Source organism: Podarcis cretensis (assembly GCF_951804945.1).
Source record: "Podarcis cretensis genome assembly, chromosome: 11".
Lineage (NCBI taxonomy): Eukaryota > Metazoa > Chordata > Lepidosauria > Squamata > Lacertidae > Podarcis > Podarcis cretensis.
In genome coordinates this window covers 15,676,048-15,697,159 of record NC_137180.1, presented here as the reverse complement: position 1 = coordinate 15,697,159, position 21,112 = coordinate 15,676,048, and the positions used below count along the sequence as shown (strand labels likewise).

The following is a 21,112-nucleotide window of genomic DNA, read 5'->3' as shown; positions in this document are numbered from 1 at the left end:
AAATCAAGTTTTAAACTTAACTCTGAATCAAGCCCTAAATCAATAATCTAGTTATTAATTGCATTATTTTGGTCAGATATGATATATGCAGTGAAGCGGGTGGTGCTGTGGGTTAAACCACAGAGCCTAGGGCTTGCCAATCAGAAGGTCTGTGGTTCGAATCTCCGTGACGGGGTGAGCTCCCATTGCTTGGTCCCTGCTCCTGCCAACCTAGCAGTTCGAAAGCATATCAAAGTGCAAGTAGATAAATAGGTACCGCTCCGGCAGGAAAGTAAACGGCGTTTGCTGTGCGCAGCTCTGGTTTGCCAGAGAAAGTTGGTGGTTTTAATCCCCGCGACAGGGTGAGCTCCCGTTGCTCAGTCCCTGCTCCTGCCAACCTAGCAGTTCAAAAGCACGCAGTGCAAGTAGATAAATAGGTACCGCTGCGGCAGGAAGGTAAACGGCGTTTCCGTGCACTGCTCTGGTTTGCCAGAAGCGGCTTAGTCATGCTGGCCACATGACCTGGAAGCTGTACACCGGCTCCCTCGGCCAGTAAAGCGAGATGAGCGCCGCAACCCCAGAGTTGCCCACAACTGGACCTAATGGTCAGGGGTCCCTTTACCTTTACCTATGATATATACAGTTGTTTGAATCTTTGCTTTATGGTTTTAACCATGAAGCAGATCTAAATATTTACTTCCCTTCCCTTTCTAAATTCCTTTTTTGGGGAGGTGGATTTTTTAAAAAATTGTTTTCCAGTGATGTTTCATGGAAAAACTTGGTTTGGGGATCACTGAATACTTTGTCAAACTGGGATTCTGCTCATAAATCACCTTTCTCTGAAATGCTTCTCAGGACTTGCTGTCATTTAGCTTTAATAAAATTAAACCCTCCAGTAGCATGACTCCTGTGGGATAGGGATACATTTAGATCAGTGTATAGAAAGCTCCCTTTGTGTGGATGTATGAATACTAAGAACAGAGAGTTGTCAGTGCATGCATTAGCATAGCAAACAGTAAACAAGCCCAACTTACAACAACTCATTGTGAAACTCTTTCAAAAATCCACTTATTTTTGTGTGATCGTGACTAACAGGGCAATAATGTGGTTCTGCTGTGCTAGCAGCTACTATGCCCGGACCAATGCCAATGTATCATAGTTTTAATCCTCTGCACTCCCAGGAGTGAGGTGGAAAGTACAACAGTATCAGAACAAAAAGCTAAGGTAATAATACCAATGGGTGGGTGTTCCCACCATCCATCATTTAGATGGTGGCCAGTGAATGGTCATTTTGCATTGCCAACCAAACGAGGAATAACATCACATGTTGAAGTCATTATTCCCTCCCTCACACAATGGACTATCTTGCTTCTCCTTGAACTCTCAGCAACGTTTGATTCCATCACCTATGGTATTCTTCTGGAGAAGCTATCTAAGGTGGGTGACACAACCTTGCCCTGATGAGTTAAAAATTAACTATGAGAAGTCGGAATCCATTAACAGAAGGCTCCTTGGTCCAGCAGATGTTTCTATGAAAATAAGGAGATGATTTCCTCCCATTTCTTGTTCAGTTTTCATTTCACCATACTGTTTTGGAGGGTTTCCCCAAACTCTGGAGCAGATTTGTGGGACTGCACAGGGAAGGTCCGTATAGTTAAAGCTATGGTTTTCCCAGTAGTGATGTATGGAAGTTAGAGCTGGACCATAAAGAAGGCTGATCGCCGAAGAATTGATGTTTTTGAATTATGGTGCTGGAGGAGACTCTTGAGAGTCCCATGGACTGCAAGAAGATCAAACCTATCCATTCTGAAGGAAATCAGCCCTGAGTGCTCACTGGAAGGACAGATCCTGAAGCTGAGACTCCAATACTTTGGCCACCTCATGAGAAGAGGAGACTCCCTGGAAAAGACCCTGATGTTGGGAAAGATGGAGGGCACAAGGAGAAGGGGACAACAGAGGACGAGATGGTTGGATAGCGTTCTTGAAGCTACCAGCATGAGTTTGACTAAACTGCGGGAGGCAGTGGAAGACAGAAGTGCCTGGCGTGCTCTGGTCCATGGGGTCACGAAGAGTCGGACACGACTAAACGACTAAACAACAACAACAACAACAGGGAGTTGCAAAGGGAAGCAGGAATTGAAGAAAATTAGACCCCTGCTTCCATTCAAAGGGAGCAATCATATAATCAAAGAGTCTTTCATTAAACACATTGATTTTTATACACCCTGCAATGGCTTAATATTGGAATGACTTTAGTTGTGGATAAAACATAAGGATTAAAGTTCCTGGGGCCTCTTTTACAAAGTGGCTCATTTTTGTGAAGCAAGAAAGACTGCAAACTCAAAGGATGTTGGTCCAATGGAAGGCTCTTAGTACTTTTTGTGTGTTCCCCCTTCTCACAAAGGAATTGAAAAGAAGATACCGATTGAATCAGCAACATGCTCAGCATTCTGAGTGCCTTGACTTCCTTGAGTACTACAAGTCTTTTGAACAGTTACTCATCTAGTTTTCATTTTGGATCTCTTCCCAGTTAAATGGGTATTGTTGTGTAGTAAGTGACAAGCTGTGAAAGTCCAAAAGGAATATGTAATTGCAGGGCTTGAGAAACATGGTCTAAGAGCTTGACAATGAAATTTGAGAAGTCTGCATTCTGGACAATCATGCTTGTTCAGTAATGTTTTACTTGTACTGAAAAGTCCTGTGTGGAAATACATTGCATTACAAGCTAAATAGCGAAATAGATTATTTCTGAACCAAGGATTGTAGCAGCCAACTCATATTGTTGACAACTCATTCCCATTGAATCCAGTATGTGCAAGATCACTTCTAAAACGTCTGTATTTTTGTGATTTAAAAAAAAATATCTTGAGAGTTTATAAGGCTGCCAGACTTTTGCTGAAATAAGAACTCATACATTATTCATAATATTTAAATTCTCTACATTTTTAAAAAAGAAGCAATATTTTCCCCCCCACATTAAATTAATGTATTGCTCTTTCTCTTGATATAAGTTAACCAGTTTATAGTCTTTTTTCCAGTCTTTAATCAAGCTTTATTATTCATTTTCCATATATACACAACACCTAGTCATCTTCACTATCATCAATCCAATAAAAATATCACAAATGATACATGCAATTTTAACTATGTGCTGTCTACACGAACCCATGACCTCCTGTCCTCTCCATGTTTCCTTTATATTAAACATCTTGCTTTGATTTGTAATTATTAGTTTATAAAAATTCTCTTTTCTATTTCAATATCATTTTCCATTGTATATATTACTTACAGAAATCATTCAAAGGCAACTACCGTGTTTAAGTTGCAGCTATTTTTCAAATAATTTTTGAAATTATCCCATTCTAGAATGAACTCTTGTCTGGGTTTATCTCTGATTATTTCCAAAAGGGAGGCTAATTCTGTGTATTCTGTCAATTTGAGTAACCATTCGACTCTGGTAGGGAGTTGGTCATTTTTCCAATATGTCGCAATGAGCACTCTCGCAGCCGCCGTTGTGTATAAAAAGAATTTTCTTATGCCCTTGGGAATGTCAATGCCAGTAATACCCAGAAGAAACGCTTCTGGTTTTTTAGGGAAATTTACCTTTAACATTATTTTTAGTTCTGAGTGTATGTCGCTCCAGAACCCTTTGACCTACCTTAACCAGTTTAGTCTTAAGGGAGCTCATCTGTTCCAAACCACAGAAATGGCTGTGGCTTTAAACTATAGTAGTTCCTGTGTGCTGTGAAAACACAAGTGAGATCTACAATGAAATGTTGCAGTGTGGAGTGCTGCTGTTCACGCTTCTAGCCACTCCCTTCCATTCGCTCTAGTTTTCCATTTGCCCTCTGCCCCAGTTAGTCATCATTCTGTGGCCACTGAGCATGCTCAGTTTGCATTAGGCTGGTTTTGAGACATTCTCCCCTTCAGCTGCTATTCTAAATACACCAACCTGGGAGTGTGTTCCCATGATCTCAATGGGGGCCTTACTTCTGAGTAGACACATACTTCCTAGATGTTTACCGTGCTGCTTCGTAACCCTCCTATTGTTTATAGATGGAGCAGTTTTGGTTATATGAGCACCAGAACACCAGAAATTGAGAAAATTTGGGCCCAAGAATAAACATTTCTCTCTCCCAAGGCCACTGGATGGCGCAACTCTTCTGCTTTTCTTCAAACTAAATATCCTGGTAGCATAGTTTAGTCATGCTACATTTCCTTTTCCTGTCAACTAAAGCAGAAACAGGAATACTTATTTCCTTAGTTTTTCAATTAGTGGGTTAGTCAGTTCCCATCTGGGAGTATTAATTTATGCCAGCTGAGGCTTTCTATGAATTAAAATATTAGTTATTTGATTTTGTTGTCTGTTAAACATTATTAGTAGCAGGGGTTACTTAAAAGACTTCAGTGACAGCTGTATCATTTGGGTCTTGGGCTTCTTGAGTTTCTAATAAGTATTATATTTCAACCAAATAAAACAATGCAGTTTTACCCCATCCTGTGGATAATGCAAGAAAAAGTTCTTTTCCTTTTTTATTTACATTGTTTCCAAAATGTTAGTTTTTCAGCTTAAAGAAATGTTAAATTATTTTGTTCAGATGGGCAGAGCTTTCCAAACTTTTCATGTTGGTGACACACTTTTTGGACCTGCATCATATTTTACGACACAGCAATTCAGTTTTACTAGCAAACCAGGGGTTGAACTAACCCCTTTCCAGCCTGGGCTACCAAGATAATAACGGGTCTTAGAACCAAGCCTTATACAAAAGGGCTGCATCTAGAAAAGAGGAGACCAAGAGGCGATATAATAGCCATCTTCAAATATCTAAAGGGCTGGCCTCTTGGAGGATGGAGGCAAACCGTAAACTATAAACCAAAATAAGCTGTGCATAATCAATGCAGAATTTAACCCTGTCCTCCTGCCAATCAACTGATACCACCAGTGATGTCCGCTAATGGGCATGTAGGCATGTTTTAGGGGAAATGGCCTTGTGGGCTAAATTGCACCCCTGGCGGTCTGATCTTGACTCTCTGGGCAGAGATTTCCCACCCCTACTCTAAGCCATGGTTTACCTTAGCACTACATGCCAACCAGTCCAGTATCTCCCACTGCTGTATTCAAAGATATCAAGTGGGTCATTCTTCAATGCCTTGTTAATGGGAAAATCCAACGAGAGAATCCAAGTGTCGTTTCCCAGATGGTATATCCGCTTCAGGAGAACTACATTTGTTCAGCACTCATAGAATCATAGAGTTGGAAGAGACCACAAGGGCCATTGAGTCCAACCCCCTGCCAAGCAGGAAACACCATCAGAGCACTCCTGACATATGGTTGTCAAGCCTCTGCTTAAAGACCTCCAAAGAAGGAGACTCCACCACACTCCTTGGGAGCAAATTCCACTGTCGAACAGCTCTTACTCAAGCTGCTGTGTGCTGTTGGTTGGAAGATATAATTTCCTTGATAACAATCCTCTTCTTCCCTGTTCTGACGCTGGTGAAAGAGGGTCTGGCTGTGGAGGAATTGACTTCAGCTTCAGTTTTTTTAAAAATGTGGTGCTAGCATCTGAAGGCCATGATGAGTTACAGTTGTTAAAGTGTTATCCAAGCTGTTCTCCATTTGATCCTCCACACACACACAACCACAGAAGAACCTCTTTTGATGGTGTTGGATAACAAGTACAAGCTGCAACTTTCTGGACAGCAACTATTAAATGGAAATGGGTAGCCAAAAGTTTTCAGTGTTGTGCGGGGGGTACTTTTCCACTTAGTAACAGCAAAACAATTAGGAAACGTTTATGCTTTTACATCTGGAAAAGCATGTTTTATGTCTGTGATCCTACAGTTTTGTGTTATCTGAAACATGTTCCTGAAGCTTGATTCCTAACTGGAGTTTCATTGTGAAAAAGAAAAAAAGATTCATGACAAGATCATTTTATTTAACATAATTTATGTAACTCTTGAGGGACGCGGGTGGCGCTGTGGTCTAAACCACAGAATATAGGGCTTGCCGATCAGAAGGTCAGCGGTTTGAATCCCTGCAATGGGGTGAGCTCCTGTTGCTTGGTCCCTGCTTCTGCCAACCTAGGAGTTCGAAAGCACGTCAAAGTGCAAGTAGATAAATAGGTACCGCTCCGGCGGGAAGGTAAACGGCATTTCCGTGTGCTGCTCTGGTTTGCCAGAAGTGGCTTTGTCATGCTGGCCACATGACCTGGAAGCTGTCTGCGGACAAACGCCGGCTCTCTTGGCCAGTAAAGCGAGATGAGCGCCACAACCCCAGAGTCGTCCGTGACTGGACCTAACGGTCAGGGGTCCCTTTACCTTTACCTATGTAACTCTTGATGGTAGTAATACCTAAAACTCAGTTTACAGGAAATATTAAAATTATCAATAAAAGCAATTAAAGCATTTACAAATAATTAAAATTAATAGTAATAGAGATTAAAACAAACAGACAAAATTATTTTACTGGAATGAAAAGCAGGAAGGAAAGAGAGTAATTCAACCTCCAAGATGTAAGGGCTTTCTGACTCCGGAAAGCGCTTGAAGTTCTGGAAGACAATGGGTACCCTGAACTTTCAAAACAGAATCTTTTTTCCGTTTGTCAAATGATGAGATTCCTTTTTATGACTTTGCAAATAAGGCACATGCTCACAACAAGTGAATTAGTTATCATGAGATGTCAATTGATTTTTATTTTATTTTTAAGGAAAGGGAGTGGAATAGCAACAGGAACCCAGAAGAAGAGCAGTTGTGTTAGGTGGGAGAATGCACTGGCTGTATCTACATGTTATGGCAGGCCATCTCAAAGCCAAGGTTTCTTCTGCACATTTACAGAAACCATTAACCATGGCTTGCCTTAACATGCCAATGCAGCCATTGCAACTTTTTTTAAATATTGTAGTATGTATCACAGATGGTTGAGATGTAATATCTTATCACAATCCTAATAGATTTAGAGTGAAATCCTGTGCATGCTTACTCAAAAGTAAGTCACATTTTGTTTCATGGGGCTTGCTCCCTAGAAAGTGTGTTTAGAATTTCATTTCTAAAGATGGAGGTAACATAGTTCTTGGCATGTTTTATGCTGTTATACACCAATTCACAAACATGGTTTGCTTCAAATAGTCATACTGAATGGATTGGATTCAAAGAATGAGTGGAAGGAAAATAAATGCTAGTGCTATTTAGCAATACCAGCACAAGAGCTTGCAGAAGATTTTACATGCTGCGCTGTGGGTTAAACCACAGAGCCTAGAACTTGCTGATCAGAAGGTTGGCAGTTCGAATCCCCGCGACGGGGTGAGCTTCCGTTGCTCGGTCCCTGCTCCTGCCAACCTAGCAGTTCGAAAGCACATCAAAGTACAAGTAGATAAATAGGTACCGCTCCGGTGGGAAGGTAAATGGCGTTTCTGTGCGCTGCTCTGGTTTGCCACATGCTGGCCACATGACCCGGAAGCTGTACGCCGGCTCCCTCGGCCAATAAAGCGAGATGAGTGCCGCAACCCGAGTCAGTCACAACTGGACTTAGTGGTCAGGGGTCCCTTTACCTTTACCTTTACCTTTACCTTTATGAGAGGGAAGTTCTGTAACAGTTGTTAGGATTCCATTTGTGAGGGAAAAAATACACATCCTCTTCTGCAAATGGAAGAACATTTTTTTATTTAGTTTTGTTTTAATCTAGCATGAGTTGTGAAACAGGACATTTTTCGATATATTCTGCAAATTAACATGGATCCAAAGTTGCATGTTATATCTGAAACTTACTCATATGTATCTTATTGTATGTCATTGATACTGTAAGGTGACTCCCTTTTCATAGTGTATATAGTGTATGTAATTGTGTAGGTTGAAAGTGGCCTTCCTGTTGAGCTAGCAGGGAAGCAAGTCAACAGGTGGTCATTGAAGGAATACTTTGACTCATTGACTATTTATAACCGTTTGTAATATTCTGAAGAGCCTCTTCACTTTGTTGTCTAGAAACACATGCAAATGTGACATGAGAATGCAGCTTTCTATAGCTAGTGGATCTATATTTTGACTGCCACAATTTTATCTATTCCTTTACTCCAGGGGTGACTAATCTGCAGCCCTCCAGATGTTGTTGAACTCTTTATCAGACTGAACCAGCATGTCTAATTGCATAGCTGTCAACGTTTCCCTTTTTTTAAGGGAAATTCCCTTATTCCGAATAGGATTCCTCACAAGAAAAGGGAAAAGTTGACAGCTATGGTCTAATGATAGGGTTTGTAGTTCAGCAATGTTTGAAGGCTCACAGGTTTCCCACCCCCTGATTTACCTCTAACATTTTTTGAATTTCACAATCTGACATTTGAGAAAGTTTTGAAATGCATTTTGTATAACTTGGTAAGCACATTAGAGCTTTTGAAAGTGGTATATGAAATCACTTCATTTTACAGCATTGGTGCCCAAGGTTTTACATATTCCCCATGTTTATTTATTTACAAATATACAGACAATAACAAAAGTACTATGAGTAGTTTACAATATGAATATTACAATTAAAATGTATTTGTTGCATCTTCATAAAAGCTTACTTTTAGGTAAGTACAATCATTAAGTAGAGCACACAACTCATTTAATGTACATTATTGAATGTTGCCACAAGATGTCACTGTCTAAACATTACTGAGCCCATTTTTTCTTTCTACTTTAAGCTCTTTTTCCCTTTCGACTTAATCAAGTATGATTTGCAAAAAGGAGAGCCAATCAGAAACAAACACGGATGGTGTGAAAGAGTTAAGAAAGGTAAGGATTTTATCCTGAATTTTGATGGCAATAGATACTCCAGAGGTATTGGATGCCTAATTGAAATGAAAACAAGAACACATACTTTAATAGGACTGCGGTTTCTTAACAGGCATAGTCACTGTTCCTTAGTCGTATCGAGAGAAACCACCTTGGCCATTGTTGTACTGTGAATCCCTGGACCAAGCTGTATCATTCAGGATGCTGAGAATCTTAGCTTGAATTTTTAAGGATTGCTGAGAAAAACCTAAATATAATAAGGCAGGTTTTGCTAAAGGTGTAGGGCTTGTTTGTACACAGAGATGCACATAGACATTACAACAAAATTATATATAGTGGTACCTTGGGTTAAGTAAATTCGTTCCGGAGGTCCGTTCTTAACCTGAAACTGTTTTTAAAACTGAGTCCCCCAAAATAGGTGGGGGTCTTATACATGGGGGCATCTTATAGATGGAAAAATACGGTAAGTCCTGCTCTGTAGGACAAGGAGACAGAAATTGACAAATTTGAAATATCAGAAAAACACTGTGGAGTTCTGGTAAAACGTCGTCACATTGCTTGTTGAACTTAATAAACTAGAAAAGCATTAGTGGAGTCCATGTGTAACTCAGTTATATTACAACCACTGTGTTACATGAGTTTACTTCCAGCGAAGATGGCATCACAACTGAATGTGCTTATGAGACCCTAGCGTTGAGTACTTCGCCAAGCCTGTCACAGTTTCCATGCTGTCAGCGATGCAAATTCTTAACAGTTGCTCTGATATAAAGCCTTACTCGTTATTCATACTTAGAGAGGTTGCTATTGTACTTGCTAGAAAAGTCTCCAGAATTTTAAAATGCATAGCTAGGGATCAAATAACGCCAAGCCACTGCTGTCATCTGGTGGCCAGATTGTGAAACAGTTTTCTTTTTATTTGTACATTATTTACATATTTACAATTATTTAATTCTAACAAGCTTATAGCTCATATTGTTTCAGTTTATTTGGGATTCTTTGTTATTTCTTCTTTAATCCATATTTAAGGAAAATAATGAGACCACGGGAAGGCAATCTCATAACGCTTCCACTTGACATTTTTGCTAGAAAAACTACACTGGTTTTTTTTTTCTAGATTGGAATTTCCCTTTTGTATGTTGATTTTGCTTAATATACGCAACCTGATCTTGGGAAATCCATGTCTATAATATCCACTCTGTCCTATTCCCCCCCCCCCAAAAAAAATAACCACTGCAAGGGCATACTCAGTTATCTGAAGACCAAGGTAGCATGCATTATGCACAGGCCCTGAAATTTGGGTGTTGAAATGTCGAGGTTCAAACTCCTGTATGTGGAAAGAGCCTTCAGTTTTTCTAAATGGCCCAGAATTATTATTTTTTCAACCCAAATGCGGCCTTAAAACCACATGATAAGCAGTCCCTCTTAAGTTCTATTTCTCTCCATATATATCCCCCCCCCCATTTTTTTGGCCCAAATGTATCAGAGACATAGTTATCAAATTGCAGTACATCTGGATGTGAGAGTTCTGGCATGGCCCACTCTACCAGTAGGCAGAATGAAGCACCTGCTTCAGTTGTTAAATGCCAGGTGACAGAACCATTCTCCCAGTCCTCCAAAATAGCATTCTCTCTGCTCCCTAAGTTAGTCTGCGGCACTCTGGTCTGGTGGAGAATGTTATCCCATCACCAGTGTTAAAGTGAGATTTAACTCCTAGTCCAGTTGGATTCTGTACATGGGTGGCATATTTTCCTTCCTGAGAAGTCTTGAGTTTGTATGTTGATTACAGTCTGCTTTTGATTTATCATGGCCATAGTATAATAATTTAGAATAAAGCTGCCTTTATGTTTTTCTTAGGATCTTTTAGAGTGAATCAACATGCTTCTTGGTCAGCATTTTGTGATCACTTTGGATTGACAAGAGAGGCAATGCAAGAGAAACTCGCATACACGCAAACACTTTTTGCTATGATACTCAAGAGGCATTCTGTCCTTTTGATAGCTTTAGACAGCTTGGTAAATAATTACAGATTGTGCTGAGCTAACTTTCATCTGTCTTCTCCTCCACAATTTTACACGCAGGTGAGCCTGGCCTCTTAATATCCAAAGTACACTCAAAGAATCCATTCTTTGGCTATGCTGGAAATAAGAGAGACACAGAAAAGAAATTACTATGTGGCGTGTTTAAGAAGGAAGATTTTTATTTCAATACAGGGGACCTGATATTTCAAGATCAAGATAACTTCCTTTATTTTTGGGACAGGACAGGAGATACATTCAGGTACAGCTACTATTAAAACTTAAACCATCTGAATATGTGTGGGTGTGAACAGATAGTGCTGCTTACACTTTTGTTCTATGCCCAGTGCACCCTACATCTGACTACAAACATTTTCACCAAGTGGGGGGGAATATTTTACCTAAAAATAAAAATCCTTGGAAATAGCTAATCGTAAGAAACAGGGAATACATTTGCCTACTACACCACCTGTATGCTCTAATAATATGCTTTGCATTGAAGTTTACAGGTTGATTTTTCTAACACTTAAATTCACAGCTAAACTTTGTAAGTTTAATTCCACAAGATATTGAAGTCAAAAGGTGTATTGGTAATGATAAAGGGTGGTATTTGTCCTACTCAGTGTAGAACAATTAAAAAATAACTTGTCCTTTGATTTCAATGGGTTTACTTTGAGTAGGGCTGACATTGGCTACAACTGTGTTTTTTTGTTACATTCACAAAAGCCTGGGGAAGCCTTCATCCCACACACTCATTCTCTCTTCTTCTCTGGAGCAGCAGATAAGAGATTGTAAGCTTTTTAACTAACTGCAGTTAAGCATTATGTCTGGAGCAGATCAATTGTGGTCCAGTAAACTATGGTTTGGGATGCGGGTGGCACTTAGGGTTGAACCACAGAGCCTAGGACTTGCCGATCAGAAGGTCGACGGTTCAAATCCCTGTGATGGGGTGAGCTCCCGTTGCTCAGTCCCAGATCCTGCCAACCTAGCAGTTCGAAAGCACATCAAAGTGCAAGTAGATAAATAGGTACCGCTCCGGTGGGAAGGTAAATGGCGTTTCTATGCACTGCTCTGGTTTGCCAGAAGCGGCTGGCCACAGGACCCGGAAACTGTGTGCCAGCTCCCTCGGCCAATAAAGTGAGATGAGTGCCGCAACCCCAGAGTCGGCCACGACTGGACATAATGGTCAGGGGTCCCTTTACCTTTAAACTATGGTTTACTGAAACAAGCCAAGTTTTAAAAAAATTAAGCAAAGTTTATTTCAATAATCCGGTTATTAACCACAGTTTAGGGTTTGAACATGAATGCTCAGCTCTCGATTCCCCCCTCCCCCATCTATTTCCAGTTAGCCAATCTTCACATGACCGTGAAGGAAAAGGGGGGTGCATATGCCTGAAAGCTCATCATGCCTTTAAGTGATAATAAATCATAGTTTTATCAGTAATGAGCAGATACTGTCAAAATCCCAAATGAAGTGCAATATTCCTGTTTTGCAGAGAACAGTCCATAAAAGAAATGCAAACTTGGTATTTTTCTGCATGGTTAAAATTAAAAAAGCAGAATTGCATATATCATGAGGTACCATGCATATTTATCTGCACACATTTCATTTTAGATGGAAAGGGGAAAACGTTGCTACTACCGAAATTTCTGATGTCATCGGTATGTTGGATTTCATACAGGAAGCCAACGTGTATGGGGTTTCTGTACAAGGTAAGGATAATATTCCGCATTTTACTTTGTAAATAGTGTCGATGCAAATGGCATCTGCTAATATCGAAGGGACATTCATTAAGAAGGAAGCTTTTTTAAAAAATGAAGTCAGTAATGAAATTTGAAAGACTGTACATCAGTGTGTACAGTGTACATCAGTGGGACGCAGGTGGCGCTGTGGGTTAAAGCCTCAGCGCCTAGGACTTGCCGATCGAAAGGTTGGCGGTTCGAATCCCTGCGGCGGGGTGCGCTCCCGCTGCTCGGTCCCAGCGCCTGCCAACCTAGCAGTTCGAAAGCACCTCCGGGTGCAAGTAGATAAATAGGGACCGCTTACCAGCGGGAAGGTAAACGGCATTTCCGTGTGCGGCTCTGGCTCGCCAGAGCAGCAATGTCACGCTGGCCACGTGACCCGGAAGTGTCTCCGGACAGCGCTGGCCCCCGGCCTCTTGAGTGAGATGGGCGCACAACCCCAGAGTCTGACAAGACTGGCCCGTATGGGCAGGGGTACCTTTACCTTTACCTTTACATCAGTGTGTAACAAACAAGCTTATGATATGATCCAGAGATATTAGCAGATGCCATTTGCATCACACTTATCTAAATTCCCAGTCAGCTCTGCTGGAGGGCTTTTTGACGAGGTGGACACATTCCTCAACTGAACCCACCTATATCTGCCAGAGGGGTTTCACTGACAGTGAGGCTGACCCACCAATAAGGAACACCCCAAAGTGGAACTCCTCTAAATGGAAATGGGGCATTTGCAGCTGCATCCCTGCTGTTATCATGTAGCAGCAACAGGCCTGGTAAAGGTATTGTCAGTGCATCAGCCTAGGAACTAGCACAGCAAAACAGCATTTTTCCTGCCATTCCACCTTCCACCCTGGCCAGCATCAGTAATAGATCTGTATATGATGTGCTGGTGACTGTGCTCCAACGAGGTTTGTATTGCCCCCTAAGTTGCCTCCCATACTGAGGCTTTGTTCTTATTTTCAAAAGAGAAAATTTCCTATGCCGGGAAACCAGTTTTTATCAATGTAATCCTATGTGCGTGTTTACTCAGAAGTGAGCCACATTAAATGTGCATATAGTATTTTAGCCTTAAGTAGTTTGTGATATGGCCTTATTTTGGAATGGAGGACGGAAGAAAATGTTCACACATGCATTGAACGTCGCATGCGTAAAACTAAACGAAAACTAAACAACACAGAGGGCTAGCTAAAATGTAAATAACTTAATTTGCAGATTTTTAATTCTGTTAATCAGCAGAGGAAATATTTGCTTAGAAAGCTTACAGTGAACAAAGCTTACAATAAATGTATTTGGGATCATTATGACAGTTTTGCAGAGGTGGGGAGTTGCATTTGAAATTAGCATTGTTTTTATGCTAAGCATCTAACAGAATGAAAGAGAAGTACAGTTTTTTAACCGCTGCCTTTGCTACAGGTCTGACATTCACATAGCTCTAACCTATGAAGTCACAATCAAGTCTTATGCTCCTTCGCTTTAATGCCATCTCTGCTGCCTCATTGCCATAAGCTATCGAAAATACCATAGAGAAACCCCAGTTGTTTCCCATGGGTAGAAGTCACTGTGTCAACTGCTGAAACCTGAATGCTCCCAACTTTACTATTCCTATAGGAGCACTCACATAGCTATTTAAAATGTTTGGAAACAGATTCGATGCACCAGCAAGAATACCATCTCCCTGCAGTATTACTAAAACAATTCTTGTTCATTTCCCCCCCCCCTTTTTCCCCCTCAAGCTCAGGAGCATCCATTTAATGTAAAATGCATTTTTCACTCCCAATACTGAAAACTAGAATAGGCATTTAGAAGGGCCCTTATGGAAAAAGAAACAACAGACTGTATACTCTATTAACACAAGTCTGTCCTTGTGTTGCTAGCTTGGAATCTGAACCAGATACGCTTCACTGTAGCAAGCACAGATTTAAGTGACCCATACAGCTTTCTGGCTTAAACAGTTATGGAAAGAAGCTCAGACAAACAGGGTGGTGATGTGCAACCACAACCATGAATTATTATGGTGTTTTCTTCATTTATCCAAAAGCAATACTATGGTGTAATATCAGAAGTACTGACTATATCATTTGATAGCTGGGCATTTTTGAATTTTAATGGATATAACATTAATAATCCCCTGCAGGTTATGAAGGAAAAGCAGGAATGGCCTCTGTCATCTTAAAGCCTAATAAGTCTTTAGATCTGGAACAACTTTATCAACATGTGGTGATGTATCTGCCCAGCTATGCCTGTCCGCTCTTTTTAAGACTCCAGGTAATAATATACGAAGCACCGTAGGCATGTCTCCAAGCTTCTTAATCATTAGCAGGAAATCAGTTCAGTGATCTACTAAGCCACACATACTGAGCACTAAGTGATGACTTCAGAGAAAGCTACCTAATCAGTTGTACATTTAGTCCTCTTTACCATTTCCATTAACAAGTTGGAATTAGATAGCACACTAATGAAAACTACAGATTATGCTAAATTGGAAAGAGTTGTGTACCCCAGGAAAGATAATATAAAGGGATTAGTGGGATTAGAAACATGAATCAGGAATAACAAAATGAAATTTCGACTGGCAAAAGAAATAATGTTGGAATGTAGAGATTCCGCATCTAGAACAGAGCATATTAGAAATTACATAATAGCAGACTCAACCCCCCCACAGCTGGTGCCCACCAGATCCTTTGACCTAAAATACAGTACCCATCAGCCTCAGACAGCATTGCCAATGGTCAGTAGTTCCAGCAACAATGGTCAGTAGTTCCAGCTGCTACTGACTGTCACGTTGCTTTGAAAAGTGAAGTCAGTTAAACAGTTGTTTGTAGTGGTGACTTCTGAATCAAGAGTTGGGTCAAGGCTGGCCAACATGGTATCCTCTGGATGTTGTTGTTGGACTATTCCCACCAACCCCAGCCAGCATGGCCAATGGGCAGGAGTGAGTTGTCATTCGACAGCATATGGAATGCACTGTGTTGGCTATCCATAAAATAAATACAGTCTCAGCTTACATCTGTTGGCCACCACGTTTTGTAAATGGGAATATTGTGAGCCAGGGGGACTGGGGGGGGGGGGAGTCCTTGCCTGCATCAATATCTGGTAGGGAGGGGTACTGGGAGGTAATAAAGGCTGCTCTTGGGTGAGACTGAAAGATACATACTAAGAACTGAATCCTGCAAGACTTTAGCTTTGCTCTGCTTCTAATAGGAAGACCGTTAAGAATTGCTTTTGAATTGAGCAAATGCATCTCTGTGTATTTCCTCACACAGTAAAACAGGAAAAAGAGAGGGCTCCCCATGCTTCGGGCGGCAAGCTGCCGCCCCAAGCCTTGCGCGCCCGGCAGGACCTCCCACCGGGCGCGCAAGGCTTGCGGACGCTCGCCCGAAGCACGGGGAGCCCTCCGGAGGGCTCCCTGTGCTTCGGGCGGCAGGCTGCTGCCCCAAGCCTCGCACGCTCGGCAGTACCTCCCGCCGGGCGCGCAAGGCTTGGGGACACTCGCCGCGGCTGCAGGCTGCTGCCCGCAAGCCTTGTGAGCCCGCAGCAACTCCCACCGGGCTTGCAAGGCTTGCGGATAGCTTCCTGAAGCCTGGAGAGCGAGAGGGGTCGGTGCGCACCGATGCCTCTCGCTCTCCAGGCTTCAGTGAAAGCCTGCATTCACCCCATAGGACGCACACACATTTCCTCTTCATTTTTGGAGGGGAAAAAGTGGGTCCTATGGGGCGAAAAATACGGTATATATGACCACATGCCTTGGTAGATATACCTAGTTGTCCTTACTGGCTTTTGCAGAACACTTTTTTGGTTGGGCAAAGGATTTTTAAAAATTGAATAAGCCATGTGTCAGTATAGAGATGAGCCTCACTGCCTTTTCCATCTTTGATTTCTGTGACAGTTGTATGAGTCAGAGGAAATTGATGTGGGCAGCTAAAACCTTTTGTATCAATCTTTGTATCAAATATAATCTTTACAGTTTCCAAACAAATTTATAGATTTAAAAGTTCAGCAAATTGTAGCATATGGGTATATTATAAAGCTACTTTTATAAATTCTGCTTCAAAGATCCCATACACAAGCTTCAGAACTCCATGAGGCAAACTATAGCTTACCGAGACAGTTGAAATGTGCAGCCTCCCAGGATTTATTTCCTCACTAATCACAAGCTGTGTTCAAAGTTTGTTACTGACTACAACTCATAGCTCAGACTTTCATGTGGTCTCAGTAAGCCATAGTTTGGATTTCCTTCTTGTGAGAACCAAGTTAATGAACCTGCATTTTGCATTTCATGTTAAACCATGGTTTATTGTGATGTACATGAGCAAGAACAAACCTTGCAATCATATGCTCTCTCTCTCTCCTCCAGCATTGTGGCTGAGGAGTTAAAGAAGCATTTAGTTTTGCTTCTGGTTTGTAATGTCATGGGACATTAAAAATATATATGTCATTAACGTTAACTGTTAATTTCAAACATGTCAAATTCAAACCAAGGGTTATGGAACTAGTTTGTTGAAACTGACTACAGTTGGTGTTAATCAAAATTCAAGGTCTGGAGAATATGGCAAATTGTGGTTAACTAAAAACAGAGGCAAAACCTCCCAGATTCTTGGCCTTATAAGCAACCCAAGGTCATTGTGGTTCATTCGCATCATGCTGCATCATGGTTTCATGAGTTATTCAAAGGTAGCCTCAGACTCTGAAGATATTCATCTCCCCTCAGATGAAGATGTAACACATCTCTTGGTGAGCCTGTTTTGTTTACAGTAAACAAACTAAAAATCTTCTCTTTTGCCTGTAGGAAGTAATGGAAGTCACAGGAACTTTCAAGCAACAAAAATTTCAGTTGGTCCAGGAAGGATTTAATCCATCTGAAATCAGTGACCCACTATATTTTTTGGACAGTTGTAAGAAGTCTTACGTTTTATTAACTGAAGAACTGCACGATAGAATCTTATCTGGACAAGTGAAACTTTAGAGTTTATTAATAAGGATTTTACAAGCTACTGCACAAGACAAGACAAAACTTTAAACATGTTTGTCAGCTATATTCTGTATGGTCTCCTGGTGAAGAGATGTACACTGTTGAATTTTACAGTAAATATTAGGGAGGGATTGTGCTGTGTTAATCTTTCTGTGTTTTGACCATCAGTGCATACTAATCTACCTCTTGTAGTGCAATCCTAGGCATGTCTACTCAGAAGTAAGTCCTATCGAATTCAGTAAGATTTACTCCAAGGCTAGCCTTAGACTTAAGAGAATCTGTATACTGGTCCAGTAAACGCTTCCGCTGCGCAACCAGCAACAGTTCTCTTTGCAGAGCATTAATTAAGTCCAGTGCAGAGATTCTTGTTGCAGTACAAGCTTCAGAGTCTCAGCAGCAAAGAAATAACGACACAGGGAAGCCTGTCTTTCCAAAGACAGGTTTATTGCAGAAAGATAACAGAAACACCTCCAGAGCTTTCAGACATTTTTGCTTCACGCCCCCCAGGCAGAGAAAACAAACACTCTTTATATACTGAGCAACTTAACAACTTAACGAGCTTGACTACTTAAAGTCACATGACATTGCTAACTTGCCAGCGTCTTAGGTTTCACACCCTAACACCCCCTCTCGCTGGCAATACAAAAACAAAATTACTTCAGACCCATTTCTTCACAGAAGTTTTCATGCCGCTGAAACCCAAGCGGTTTTGTAAAACCATCAGCTTGATTTTCATGACTGGGACAGTAATTTAATTTAACAATTCCTGCTTTTACCGTTTGACATACATTTTGAAAGCGGATATCCAAATGTTTTGTACGACCTTTAAACTGCCCATTTTGTGCTAACTTAAGACACGGTTGATTATCACCCCATACAGTGATTGGAGTGATGGCCTTTTCATACATCTCTTGTGCCAAGCATTTGTAAAATTCTAGATCTCTACATAACTCAGATAAAGCACAGAACTCAGCTTCTGTTGACGACAAAGCAATCAGGTTCTGTTTCTTGGATCTCCACCCAATCAGAGAGTTACCAAATTTTATTACACAGCCAGACACTGATTTTCTATCCTTTAAATTTGCCCAATCACTATCTGCCCAACAAGTAATCTGTGCTTGTCCTTCAGAAGATAATTCAAGGCAAAAATCTTTGGTGTATTGTAAATATCTTAACACTCTTTGAATTCCTTTCCATGCATTTACACTAGGTTTTGAAGCTTCTCTGCTGAGTAAGTTAACAGCGTAAGCAATGTCTGGTCTTACTCCATTGCGAAAGATGAAGTAAGCTTCCCAGTGCTGACTGAAAGATTTCAGCACGCTTGAATTCAGCACTATCCTTGAACTCATTGTCTTTTACAAAACCCATTTCCATTGGTGTTCTAACACCTGCACACTCCGTCATGCCAAACTTTTTCAACATTTGCAATATCTTGCCTTTTTGATTCAGTAGAAAACTGCCATTTTTGGTCCTATCTATCTGAACACCAAGGTAGACCTTTATATCACCAAGATTCTTAACTTTGAAGTGTTTATTTAATTCTTTGGCTAGTTTTTTTACATGTTCTTGTGTCTTTGAAGTATAAATCAGGTCATCTACATAAACAAGCAAAGATTCTTGAGCATCTCCTGAACCTCTGAAATATAAGCAATTGTCAGCCTTGCTCCTGCTAAAACCAATGCCTACCAAAACGTCATTCAAACACTCGTTCCAATTATGAGCAGATTGCTTGAGTCCATAAATAGATTTATGTAGTTTCCATACCTGATTTGATTTACCAACTTTCAATCCTGGCGGTAGCTCCATATAGAGCTCTTCAGCCAAGTCTGAATGAAGATAAGCTGTAGAGACATCAAATTGATTCACTTTGAACCCTTTCTGAGCAGCAACTGCTAATAGTGCCCGAAGGGTTTCACTCCTTGAAGTGGGTGCATAGACTTCGGAATAATGTAACCCCTCTCTTTGCGTAAAACCTCGAGCTACAAGCCTTGCTTTGTACTCTGGTTTCCCCATCGCTGTTGTCTTTATCCTGTACACCCACCTACAACTTACTGCCTTGGTACCTTCTGGCAGTTTGGTGATGGAAATCACACCCAGTTCTTTCATAGAATTCAACTCTTTTTGCATGGCCTCACGCCACCTACTGGCCTCCTCCTGGGGTAATTGCGAAACCTCCTCAAAACTTTCAGGTTCGCAATTTGCCAAACCAGCCCAAACACTAATAGCTTGGTACCTTTCAGGAGGTATACCTTTGTTGGTACGCTTGGAACGCCTTAACAGTTCCTGTGATGTTCCTTCAGTTTCCCCCTCTGACCCAGAATCACTAGTCGTCACCTGTTTGTCACTAGTAGTTGAAGAACTTTCTGATTCTGACTTTACACTCTCTTGCTGTACAGGTGAACTAGAAGAGCTAGAAGATTCTGACTTTACAGGTCTCTCTTGCTGTACAGGTGAACTAGAAGAGCTAGAAGATTCTGACTTTACAGACTTGGGTGAACTAGACGATTTCTCACCCTCGTCCTCAGACTCAAATTCCTTAGCCTGTTCTGGAACTAATACCTGCCCTGGGGCCTGAGTTTCATTGTTACTGTTCACCACATCAAATAGTATGTCGGGATTTCCATGAATTTTATTCCAACCATCCTGTTCACAAAATTCTGCACTTCTGCTGATTGTGATTTTTGTTTGATTGCCTTCTACATTCACAAATCTCCAACCTTTTGTGTTTGCTCGATAACCACAGAAAAACATTTCTTTAGATCTAGGATCGCCTTTCCTACGTTGTGCCCTAGGCACCAGCACATAAGCACGACATCCAAAAACTCTTAGATGATCAATTTTTGGTTTTTTCCCAAATAGCATGAAGTAAGGAGTGTTGCCTACTGTGCTATTGTACACTCTGTTAAAAGTATAATTCGCATACAGTGCAGCCTCAGCCCAAAACCACTGTGGAAGTCCAGAATCAAACAGCAAAGCAGCAATGGCTTCCTGTAATGTTCGAAATTTTCTTTCGGCAACTGCATTCTCCTGTGGTGAATAGGGATTGGTAAGTCTATGAACTATACCTTTCCTTTTTAACCACGTCTCCAGCGTGTGGTTCACATATTCCCCACCACGATCTGATTGTATTTTACGCACCCTGGTGTCAAATTTACATTCGACTTCTTCAATCCAATCCATCAGGATGGAAGCTGCTTGTGATTTTTCTTTCAGAAAGAAAACCCAACTAGCCCTTGAAAAATCATCCACCAAAATTTGCATAAATCTCGCACCTCCAAGCGATTTGACTGGCATAGGGCCACACACGTCTGTGTGCACAAGTTCAAAGGGTTTCTTGCTTACTCTATCAGATCTAGGATAATTATATGTCTTAACCTTAGCATGTTTACAAGCACAACAATCCAGAAAATTTGGACAGGGTTTAATGTTACACTCCTCAGCTAAATCTGGCATCTTGCTTACATACTTAAAGCATATATGAGCTAACCTTCTGTGTAGTAGATGTGCACAACCTGTATGAGGAGCCTTATTTACACACTTAGCTTGTGCTTCACCTGTTGAACATCTACCTGCTGCTAACTGCTCTTCATCCAAAACAAAAAGCCCATCCTCACAGGGAATTTTAACTAGCTCCTTCCCC

The 21,112-nt window shown here is 41.1% G+C and overlaps 1 protein-coding gene across 1 annotated transcript in view; it reads left to right on the top strand.

The window, feature by feature from the left end:
• Positions 1 to 18,125, top strand: part of SLC27A6 (solute carrier family 27 member 6) — a 39,837-nt gene extending 21,712 nt beyond the window's left edge. The window contains exons 6-10 of the mRNA XM_079995557.1: positions 8,655 to 8,745; positions 10,824 to 11,022; positions 12,376 to 12,473; positions 14,638 to 14,768; positions 17,290 to 18,125. Of these exons, the coding sequence (XP_079851683.1) occupies positions 8,655 to 8,745; positions 10,824 to 11,022; positions 12,376 to 12,473; positions 14,638 to 14,768; positions 17,290 to 17,466 (696 nt within the window). The 3' untranslated portion in view covers positions 17,467 to 18,125. The remainder of the gene's footprint in view (positions 1 to 8,654; positions 8,746 to 10,823; positions 11,023 to 12,375; positions 12,474 to 14,637; positions 14,769 to 17,289) is intronic.
• Positions 18,126 to 21,112: the final 2,987 nt, after the last annotated feature.